Here is a 12,308-nt window from a genome sequence, read left to right on the forward strand (position 1 = left end):
TGATCAGAACAGACAACATGACAGCAATGTATTATATTCAAAAACAGGGGGGGACGCACTCTATCCAATTATCCAGACTAGCACAGGAAATTTGAGGATGGGCCATTCCTCAAAACATCTATCTGTTAGCCGAACACCTACCAGGAGTCCAAAACCAGATAGCAGATATCTTAAGCAGACAGTCGGAACAAATACACGAATGGGAACTGCACCAACAAATACTGCAGCCATTCTTCCAAAGATGGGGACAACCAGAGATAGACCTCTTTGCCACTCATCAAAACGCAAAATGCCAAAGCTTCGCGTCCAGGTACCCACATCACCTGTCGCAGGGCAATGCGTTATGGATAAATTGGTCCAACAAATTTGCATACGCTTTTCCCCCTCTCCCACTAATCCCATTAGTGGTCAGGAAGCTGCAACAACATTCAATGACCATGATACTAGTAGCACCCACGTGGGCAAGACAGCCGTGGTTCACCACGCTCTTGCAACTCTCACAAGTGCCACATCAAAAGCTACGAATTCTACCCATGCACCTTACACAGAACCATGGAGAAATAATGCACCCAGATCCAACTCAATTGAACTTAGCGATCTGGCTCCTGAAATCCTAGAATTTGGGTACTTAGATCTCCCCCCAAATTGCATGGAGATAATTAAACAAGCGAGACGTCCAACCACCAGAGCATGCTATGCAGCTAAGTGGAAGAGGTTTGCTATACACTGTACTAATAACAATATCAACCCTCTGGACGTATCAACAAGGGAGATTATTTGCTACTTATTACACTTACAGCAATGTAATCTAGCGTACACATCTATCAGAGTACATCTAGCAGCTATAGCAGCATACCTACAAAACAGGCAGCGCATATCACTGTTCAGAGTACCAGCGATAAAAGCATTCATGGAAGGTCTTAAAAGAGTCATTCCACCAAGATTACCACCTTCCCCAGTCTGGAACCTCAACGTAGTACTCACCAGACTAATGGGGCCACCCTTCGAACCTATGCATAGGTGCGAAATACAATTCCTTACATGGAAGGTGGCCTTCCTTATAGCCATTACCTCACTCAGGAGAGTAAGTGAATTACAGGCATTGACAATACAAGAACCATTCCTACAGTTACACCAGAATAAAGTGGTTCTTAGAACAAACCCAAAGTTCTTGCCTAAAGTAATTTCAGCATTCCACATCAATCAGCCAGTGGAACTACCAGTCTTCTTTCCAAAGCCACAGACGGTGGCAGAAAGGGCTCTACATACACTAGATGTTAAAAGAGCCATTTTGTACTACATAGAAAGAACACAAGACTTCAGGAAAACTAAACAACTATTTGTAGCATTTTCCCCAACACATAAGGGCAATCCTATCTCTAAAGCAGGCATCGCAAGATGGATTGTAAGATGTATACAAATATGTTACATTAAAGCAAAGAGAACATTAACTGTTCCTCCTAGAGCTCATTCTACACGAAAACTAGGAGCATCTATGGCATTCTTAGGGAACATTCCCCTAGATGACATATGTAGAGCAGCAACTTGGTCTACACCACATACATTCACAAAGCACTGCTGTGTTGATGTACAGGCTGCACAACAAGCCAGAGTGGGCCAAGCTGTATTAAAAACTCTATTTCAAACAGTTGCGACAGACACTGGTGACCACCGCTAGGGAGGTAACTGCTTTACAATCTATTCATACATGTACCATCTGCAGCCCATATGCCTCGAACGGAATATGCTACTTACCAGTATGCATCTGTTCTTGGCATAGAGGGCTGCAGAGTGGTACATGCCCTCCCTGCCTCCCCGGAAACCTGTGTCTGTCCCAACATTATCTTATTTAGATACATTTACATGGGCATATCTTTATGTACTATACTACACTACTCCATCTAACCCTACTATGGCAAAACAATCTAAGGATGGAGCCGATGCCCATGCGCACTAACACCGAGAGGAGGAGTCACCTATGACGACAAAGACTTCTCCAGAAGAAAAACAAAGTGCAATCATCCGAGCCCAACACCAGATGGCGATCTATTCATAAATGTACCACTCTGCAGCCCTCTATGCCAAGAACAGATGCATACTGGTAAGTAGCATATTCCATATATCATTTTATACTTGCATATGCGGGCACATATATAGGCATTATATTGCTCTGTATATTATTTTGACCACTCACGTATGTGTATATTTAAGTATTAATGGTATATTAATATATGATTCTATGAAATTTGTATTGCCAGTTTAAGTAGCAATAAACATTCATAACGTTGAAAATTGCATGTTTGGGTACTTATTTATCAATATAAGCGTAGCATACAAGTTCATAGTGTTGCAAACAAACATGTCACAAATATATTTTATTCGGACTCCAAAAACGTATATACAGTATTTCCTGCATATAAATTATTTTACAGAATAATTTAAAAAAATTATTTACAGTAGGTACATATTGTTTATGGGTGAAAAGTAGTTCCATTGCACAGCACGTGGAAAGCAGGTCCCCACGTTCCGGACTAATATAACATTATTCACAATTACCGCCGGCTTTTTACTTGACTCAAACCTATCATTACGCAGCTGCGTGCATTTGCATCACGCTTGGCAGAGAGGTTGAGCTGGTCTGAGCCCGGAGATAAAAAGCGGAGAAAAACCGCTGCAGTTGAAAATTAACTATTCGGAAATACCGGGCTACCCTGAATTGCACAGTCTTGGCTGCAGAGTTGCAACATCTGATTCCAGACGCATGCTGTTCCTCCTCCACCAATAATGTAAGAAAAGTGCCAGTTTTTTCTCCTTCTTTACAACCCCAATTTCTGTTTTGTGTGTATTTTTTGTGAGCTGTGTGACATTAAAAAACAGGTCCGGTTCTTTGCTTTTAATGTCATAGCAAGCAGGCTCCAAGTCTATCCACAAAAAAGGGCATTAGTTTAGTAACATTATTATTGGTGTGAGGGGGTCATTAATAGCGCCACCTGCGACTTTGTGGCCATCAGGATGATAAATGCTTCCTTCAAAGGGGCTCTGCGTGGGCTCTACTGCAGCCCCAGCCCTGAAGCCTGTCTCGTGTCAATTATAAAGATGTTTGCATTCTGCTATTATTTTTCGAAGCAGGTAACTAAGCTTCAGGTTTGTAGTGGAGGTGACCGAAACGTGTCTGCCACATTAGTACATAAAAAGTGCATTATGTGTGAGACGTGCACATGTATGTCTATACACACGCACATGCTTTATGTGTGTATACAATATGCAGAAACATACGTTTATGTGCATGTATTGTGTATAGCGCCTACCAGTCTGTCTACCATGATAAAACAGGTTCTTTTGAAATTTCTCTTTAAAGGGGTTAATAGCGTGTTCCACTATACTCTTGGTTGTATTTTGAAACCATGACGTGGTGACTGTACGGATTGGCTGGCAAGAATAGTAAGGCGCCCTCTTCCAGCTGCCCCTCCCCCTGTATCTATTCAGAAAAGGTGATTGTATTTTGAAACCATGACGTGGTGACTGTACGGATTGGCTGGCAAGAATAGTAAGGCGCCCTCTTCCAGCTGCCCCTCCCCCTGTATCTATTCAGAAAAGGTGGTGGTGATGAACAGAGTGTCTGAATTAAGCAGACCACTCTTACCCAGTCCAAAGATCAGGGCTTGATCCATCACCGTTATTTAGCTCACTGCCCCATCCCAGCTCAGAACCTGGCTATATGCAAATTAGTCTGTCCCTGGCCCAGTGCATCATGGGAACAGGGCAGACCAAACTACCAAGCCAATTCTTCACCAGAAAGGAGACAAGCTTCCGGGGACCGGTTTCTGGCATTTCAGCCGTCGTCGGCCCGGCTTGCTTGAATCCTGATGGAGCAGTGAGCAAGGGACTCATGTCTGAGTATCCCCTGCCACACCTATAGTGGCCAAAAACGATTCAGAAAAGGGGGTGGTGATGAACAGAGTGTCTGAATTAAGCAGACCACTCTTACCCAGTCCAAAGATCAGGGCTTGATCCATCACCGTTATTTAGCTCACTGCCCCATCCCAGCTCAGAACCTGGCTATATGCAAATTAGTCTGTCCCTGGCCCAGTGCATCATGGGAACAGGGCAGACCAAACTACCAAGCCAATTCTTCACCAGAAAGGACACAAGCTTCCGGGGACCGGTTTCTGGCATTTCAGCCGTCGTCGGCCCGGCTTGCTTGAATCCTGATGGAGCAGTGAGCAAGGGACTCATGTCTGAGTATACCCTGCCACACCTATAGTGGCCAAAAACGATTCAGAAAAGGGGGTGGTGATGAACAGAGTGTCTGAATTAAGCAGACCACTCTTACCCAGTCCAAAGATCAGGGCTTGATCCATCACCGTTTGCCCTGTTCCCATCATGCACTGGGACAGGAACAGACTAATTTGCATGTAGCCACGTTCTAAGCTGGGATGGTGCAGTGAGCTAAAAAACGGTGATGGATCAAGCCCTGATCTTTGGACTGGGTAAGAGTGGTCTGCTTAATTCAGACACTCTGTTCATCACCACCCCCTTTTCTGAATCATTTTGTCCACCATAAGCGTGGAAGGGTATACTCAGATGTGAGTCCCTTGCTCACTGCACCATCAGGATTCAAGCAAGCCGGGCCGACGACGGCTGGAATGCCAGAAACCGGTCCCCGGAAGCTTGTTTCCTTCCCAGTATAAAAATTGGCTTGGTAGTTTGGTTTGCCCTGTTCCCATCATGCACTGGGACAGGAACAGACTAATTTGCATGTAGCCAGGTTCTGAGCTGGGATGGTGCAGTGAGCTAAAAAACGGTGATGGATCAAGCCCTGATCTTTGGACTGGGTAAGAGTGGTCTGCTTAATTCAGACACTCTGTTCATCACCACCCCCTTTTCTGAATCCTCCCCCTGTATCTGGCAGAAGCCCTGAAACCATCAAAAGCGAAAGCACGGCATGTTGCGTGTCACATGACCCACCAGGAATCCAGCTGACACCCCTGCGCGCAGCTTCCCACTCCCGAGACCAAAACGCCATGGGAGGGAACCTTTATGGAAAAGGTGGTACATGCGCCTGCGTTTGGCCATTTGCATGCTTTCATTACTGAAAGACACACGCTAAGGCCAATTTATTTATTTATTTATGACATTTGATTAAGCGCGAACAAATGCCCTTGGGCGTCTCGGCGCTGCGACATCTGCAAAAAATTCTCCAACTGCTTTTCTTATTATTTAAGGTATTTTCTGATTAAACAGCCAGGTGTTTAGCTGTTTACGAAATGACCAGAGAGAGTGACTAGTCCTAATTGACCGAGGTAAGTTATTCCACAATTTTGGAGCCGTGACCAAGAACCGACGGTCTCCCCAAGAGACGGTCTTGGTGCGAGGCACCACTAGGTCGTTAAGAGTGGTGAATCGCAGTAATCTGGGGGGACAGTAGGGAATCAGCTGTTTTTTAAGAAACTGAGGTCCCTGTTTATGCAGTGCCTTATATACGATACACAGGATTTTGAACTTGATCCGGCTTCTAATTGGGAGCCAGTGATAGTTTCTGGTTGTGTCAGCCGCGGACTTATGTTTAGGAATTCTGGCGAGGAGTCTTGCTGCCGCGTTTTGTATAGTCTGCATTTTGTTAATTACCCTGATCTGAGCATTGGCAAAAAGGTCGTTGCAATAGTCCAGTGTGGACAACACTAGGGAACTTATCAGGGTTTTACCAGCACTTTCGGGAAGGAAGGGAATGATTTTCCTTACTAGGCGCAGTTTATAAATGGCTGTAGATGCTATTTGGTTGGCATGAGAGACAAAATTGAGGTTATCATCAAAGACAACTCCCAGGTTCCTTACTTTAGGGGCAGGTTTAGGCAGGGTTCCGAAAGACGCGGGCCACCAAGTGGGGGACCAACTTGGTGTGTGGGAGGAGTCTGACCCACGCGGAGAAGTTTGTACTGATTACATGGAGCCTCCCATAGAGCAGCGCATGCACGATGCGCTCGGCTCCACCTAAAACAAACATTTAACTTATAGCCGCGTCCCTGCTCCGTCTCTCCTCTGTCGGATTTGGCAGAACAGCTACCAGGAAGCACACCCAGGCTCCCCTGACCAATCACAATGCTGCAATGCAGCGTTGTGATTGCTCTGAGTGCCGTGGTTTGGCACTCAGATGGAGACTGGGGGCCTGAGCATGTTACAGCCTGCATGGAGAACATGAAAAGTCCACATTACTTTTTGACCGGCCTCAGAGGGCCGGCCAAGCATTCATGAGCACATGGAGTTCGCAAAACACTCCTCTCTTCCCCTGCTCTGAGAGCAGAGCAGCCCCTCCCGCCAGCCCGCAAAGAAGCTGGAAACAAAATGATAACAAGTTATTAGCATTTTATTTTTCCTTTGTCACACTGCTTAAAAGCAGTGGGGCGACGCTCCTCCGCCTTAGTGTTAAAGTATCTAGAGGCCGTGGCCAGCAATCTAAACATGGGTGCGTTGACGGAAAGGCAGGATGGCAGTAGGGGATGGTATGACTCCTTTATTTTCTTTGAGAAAATAAAACTAGTTTAACACATTAGGTTTTTGGTGCAAGAGTGTATCTCAAAATCTAGATTATGGTAAAAAAAAATGTAAGGGGCAATGGAAAACAGGCACTTTGGGTACTTCTGAAACTAATAAAACAGCCTTTACCTAAATGCAAAAATGATCTTGCGCACATCTGCATGGTGCTTAAGAGAGCAAGATTGTTGCTGGAAGAGCAGACCCTGTCGTAAACAGCACATTTAGGCTCCTTTGTTAAAGATTTAATCTGAAGTTCTAATGAATCCCAGACATTCTGTACTTCATAGAGCACTTGATGCATTGGAGAGTATCACATGCAGCAGTAACTCAGAACTCAGAACATTTATTTCGGCTTAGCTGGTCTCCCATCTGGCCCTTTAGAATGTAAACGTAAAGCTTTTAATTCCTTTAAGTCCACTGGTAATTAATGACTGTTTCTTTTCAGAGTGAAGACAGCTTTGTGGTGGGCACAGCGGAAGGAACTGTCTTTCAGTACCAGCTTCTGCCTGTCAGAAATGGAGAAAAGGAATGCCACTGGGTGAGGACCAAGACTTTCAAGTACCACACTCACGATGTCCGGTCGGTGGCACACAGCGCAACAGCGCTCATCTCTGGAGGTATGCCATGTGTCACACTCAATGTTCTAATAGTGTCAATGAGTAGCACTCATTCCTCTTCTCTGGAGTTGTTTCATATGTTACCTTTGTAGTCTCATGAAGACTGGTCCATGGCACACTGAATAACAAGGGGTTAGTACCTCCAACAACCCAACAGTATGTAAATTCCCCAGTGTTCAATAACCATTTGCGCATTAGACACACTGTTTAGTTTGAATATTGGATTCCTTATTTACTATACAGCTGGCTGTGGCCACATAGACACACTAGAAGTAGTCCTACGTGTAGCATCCTTTAATTCTATTATCACACTTATCGAAAATGTATTTTTTTTCTTATATGCAAAATTATTAAGTTCAGACATAAACATATTGTATAAAACATTCCACTCACTACTTTAATGAACTCCTCCTAACTGGCAATACTAATTATTTTTTTCATCTTTCAAAAAGATGTGGCTCTATATGGTTGATCATGAGCATAACTGAGAAAATACATCCTCATTTGACACAGTTAGCCCATTTACATCATCAGTGCAAGTTTTGCTGGCTATACAAATATATTCTACTTTCTTCAGGACAAAGTTAACAGTTCTTTCTATTGTCAGAATAAGACAATGAGAAATACATTCTACAAAATGGAATAATAATTGCTAAACCATAAATAAACAGTGGTTGAAGCCACACAAACGTTTTAGTCACCACTACCATAATACTTGGTGTGAGTTCAATAGGCAAAAGATTACAAAATATGATCATAGTTAACTTTGCCTTTGTTGCAACACTACACCCAAGATGCACGTGAGTAAGTAATGGCAGCTTGCATACCTAACTTCTTAAAGACTTAACTTGTCCCATTAGCGTGAACACCCTAGACTGGAAAACAAACACATTGTAAACAAACATACCTCCGAGCAAAAAAACATGTTCAAACCAGCAAGATGTAGGACTAATTTTTGTAGAAAGACATTGCAGTCAGTTTTATATTACAGGATACTTTGGGATTACTTTCAACAACCAAAATCTCAACTTTTTATATTAGGATGACTAACTTGAACTCTATCTTTAGTGTATGCTAGGTATGTCTTTTGCTAGTGCCATTTCTTTAAATCATGGCAGTAAGGCTTTCTCTCCAGGTCTCAGAGGGTAAAGCGATGTATTAAAATTGCTTTCTGAGAACCCTCCCAAGTTTCTTTCCAAGGGACCTCGTTCTAAAAGAGAATACTTTCAGCAACATTTCAGATCATACTTCTGTATATGGCGATTTCAAACTTGTTGAAGTTGTAATTTTCTTGCTAAAATACTGATGAGGTGAGGCTGACAAGTAGGGATCCCTCATTCTGGGCTTCTTTTAATATCCTTTTGCAAGACTTCTATAGAATACAAAACTGGGATAAAAATGGATCATTACTTAGTACCCGAAGGCCAATGTGGAAATATGAGAGAAGAAAGAAGGAAACCTAAGGGAATGTGAGATGGGGAATATGCATTTTTTTTGGTTACTTGTAATTCCCCCACCACAAATCAAATTGGTTGTGTGTATGACCCTCCGGAAGAGACCATGAAGTGAACAAAATGGGACCTGAATGCAAATGGAGGGAGGAAGGGGAGAAGTAGATAGTGTGGTTTGACAGTAAGAGGGATAAGCCTGGTCAAGAGTTACAGTTTCCGGTTTCTGAAGACTCGGTTGGTTCCTAGTATTTTTCCACTGTCTGCCTGATTTATGTTTAACTCTTGTCAGTCCCTGATTGTTCCAATTGACATCCGCTGATTTACTTTCTTTCTTCCTCCTCTACCATCATGTGATCTCTAGATCCTATTACCAGTTCTAGCTTTTTCATGGTGAACACAGCCTGCAATCTTTCCAAAGTCACTAAAATATGTTGAGTACTATTAATATGTAATAATAGTGTATGTTATTTAAAGTGCTAGCAAAGGGCAGAAGTATGCCCTGAAGTACTATAGAAAATCAGATTGATTTTTTCATGTCTCAATTTGTCCTTATCACTTGGTGAGAAGGTGTTCCCAAATGCACCGTATGTTTGAAGATATGGTCAATGCTCTTTCTCTGGTCACTTATTGAGTTATGATGGTGAATCTGGTCTGAAATTGGATGCTTGGATTGTTTATTTATGGCAGTATTATTAATCTTTCTGGCTCCTGTCCTGAGTGTGAATTGGAGTCCCAAAATGAGCGTTATAGAAAGGTAAAACTGCGGAGCTTACAAGTTACACACACCCTTGTATGCCTAGATAGCATGTTGCTTGGGGGAAGTGGGGCAACAGAGTTCAAGGTGAAGCTTTCCTCGTGATGCTACTCTGACTGGGTAGTTTCGTGAAAACGATAAAGCTAGTGGCTTCTTGATGGGAATATGTCCAAAACAGTGGAAAGGAGCAACCTGCAGCAAATTGAGGTTCAGCCACAATGTATGAGGAAGGAACAGGGGAAAATTTCACGCCCACTAGAGCTGTCCTGTACAGCCGGATTGATTCTGTGACCGATTGTCTTTCTTCCTCTGTACAGTCATTGCCTGTCAAGGAACACCTGTACGTGCTCTGTGAGGAAAGAACCTATAGGAAAGTGCCCCTTTTTGCCTGGTATCTGATGCAACTTTGACAGAAGCGCACTGGGTTCCTACTACCTGGTCCCCAGTGCCAACTCTCTTTACCTAAAACTGTACAATTATTTCCCCACTTGAGAATACCTTTAGCACCCTTTGTAAGTCTCCAGTAAATGGTAACCCTGGAACTTAGGGCAAGGAGGCTAAAGAGGGTCCCTAAGGGCTGCAACAAGTATTGTGCCATCCTAAGGGAACCCTCGGCACCAACATGCAAACTGCCATTGCAGGCTGTGAGCCATTGTGAAGAGAAAAGTGAAGACACAACATGGTATACCTCCTGTGTGCCATTCCTGTAGACCCTGCATGCAGGGTAGATAAGTCATCCCTACAGCAGGCTGGGTTCACTGTACTACATGTGAGGGCAGATATGCCCTTGTGGTGTCTAACTCAATTATCGGATATTTCAGGTGAATAGGGAGGTCTTTTTTAAGTACATGTGCTGGACACTGGTGTTTATGAGTTTCCCAGCTACATGATGACTTCACTGAAACTAGAGATGTTTGGTAACAAACATCTCATATTAATAAGCCCACACCAATTCAAGTGATGGATTTATTAATGCATGCACCCAGAGGGCACCTTAGGGAGCCCCCTGAAAACCTATTAACTACTGACTGACAGGCGCAGACCAGCCTGCTACCACAAACAGGTTTCTGACCCCCTGCAGGTGAGAGCTCATGCTCTCTGAGGTCAGAAACAAAGGCTGCTCCGGCCGGAGGTGTTGTCACCTCTTCCAAGCGGGATGACTAAATTATTCAGCATATCGAGGCCGGAGGCTTCAAAGGCCTCTGCTGCCTTTGATATGCAATCCAAGGCTTCCCCAGACTGGGTAATTGCCACTCCCTGTCCCGGGCCCATTTGGCACCAGGGCAGGGGCTAAAAGTAGCTAGTTAGGAGTCGTGTCCTCCTCTCCGGCTAGTACCACACCTAGAGTGGGCTCCTTGATGTAAATACAACTTTTAGAATTTCACCATCTTGATTTTGGTGGAATTAGGCACTCTGGGTCAGGGTTATGCCCACTGCCCACAGAATTGATCACATTGTCTTGGGTGTAGACACCCTAAAGATAAGTGGCTAGTACTGTTCACTACCCATACGCCCCTATATTAAGTATTCAGTTGGCACCCATGACACCTGAAACTTAGTTTTGATGGATCAAGAAGAAAAGGACACTGAGAGCCGCAAGAAAAGGCACAAACTGAAGGCTGGTGTGGACTTATGAGCCCCAAACCCTGCCTGCCGCACCAAGTCTCAACAATCACTACCCAACTGCTCGTCCTGCAGCTAACCAGCCTGCAGTCTGCAATCACTGAAATGTAAAGTCCAGTTTACTGTGCCACCACCGCTCTCCTGCCAACCTGAAGCAGCAGCCCCACAATAACAGGACCCTAAGCTCCAGAAGGTATGATCTATCAGCCACACTGAGTGAAGGGATACCAGGACCAACCAGAGCTGCACAGGACAAATTCCCAGGGTATCAGACCACTTGCAACAAGCAGGAACCATGAGAATCGAGTCAGGACTCCGGCGACTCCACAACCATGCAGCCGTCTAGGGACATCAGCACTACAAAGATCCACTTCCAGAGTGACCCAGCTGTCCTGATTTTGCCCACCCTCAACCGGCGAGATGACGACAGCAAGGATCCGACGTTCACAGAGCCCAGCCGACCTTTCCACTATGCATCCGAGCCCAGGCACCGAAAAGCAGACTGTGCTTCCTTGTCCCCAGACCTCTAAGACCCGAGCCACCTGTTGGAAGCTCACAGACTTTTCCTCAAGTCCCCCTTTGCTACCTGTTTCTAGGTGGCCCCTTTAGTCCTTACCGACATAGTGCGCACAACTACCAGCCCTCTGCAACCGGACACCCCAAGACAGGTAACAAGAAACTGCTGGTAGTACTTTGGACCTTGGCCCTCTACGACCCTAATTCCCGAAGGAGACCCACGGAAACAGACCGTAAATGCCTATGTTCGAGGCATATGGGCTGCAGATGGTACATTTATGAATAGATCGCCATCTGGTGTTGGGCTCGGATGATTGCACTTTGTTTTTCTTCTGGAGAAGTCTTTGTCGTCATAGGTGACTCCTCCTCTCGGTGTTAGTGCGCATGGGCATCGGCTCCATCCTTAGATTGTTTTATTCCGCCATCGGGTTCGGATGAGGATCGAAGCGCTCCGGACCGACTTCAACAAAGAAGGTTATAACCGGAGCGTATTCCTTTCCAAATCGACGGTATCGTTATCGAACGCGACTTCACTCCATACCGACGCGGTTCGAAGGACGACGACTACGAGAAACTCGAAGTAGTCCAGCCTGGGGTCCATGGAAAGGACTCCATTCAAAAAATGTCCAACGTGTGGTGCTAAGTTCCCACACAAGGACCTACACGAGGTGTGCAACCTCTGCTTGTCCCCTGAACACGAATCCAGGGACTGTGAGGCCTGTGCAGCGTTCTCGTCAAAATCGACGATTAGAAACCGTCGAGCCCGAAGACACGAGGTATCGAGAATGCAGTCACAAGCAATCCCGGAGCTGT

The 12,308-nt window shown here is 44.9% G+C and overlaps 1 protein-coding gene across 5 annotated transcripts in view; it reads left to right on the forward strand.

Annotated features, from left to right (window-relative positions):
• The window catches only part of UTP4 (UTP4 small subunit processome component), a 163,154-nt gene that overhangs the window by 97,874 nt on the left and 52,972 nt on the right, over nucleotides 1-12,308 (forward strand). For all 5 annotated transcript variants that reach the window (XM_078670214.1, XM_078670212.1, XM_078670211.1 and 2 more), the window contains exon 7: nucleotides 6,980-7,151. In XM_078670214.1, coding sequence (XP_078526340.1) covers nucleotides 6,980-7,151 — 172 coding nt within the window. The remainder of the gene's footprint in view (nucleotides 1-6,979; nucleotides 7,152-12,308) is intronic.

Source organism: Lissotriton helveticus, chromosome 12 (genome assembly GCF_964261635.1).
Source record: "Lissotriton helveticus chromosome 12, aLisHel1.1, whole genome shotgun sequence".
Taxonomy (NCBI): domain Eukaryota; kingdom Metazoa; phylum Chordata; class Amphibia; order Caudata; family Salamandridae; genus Lissotriton; species Lissotriton helveticus.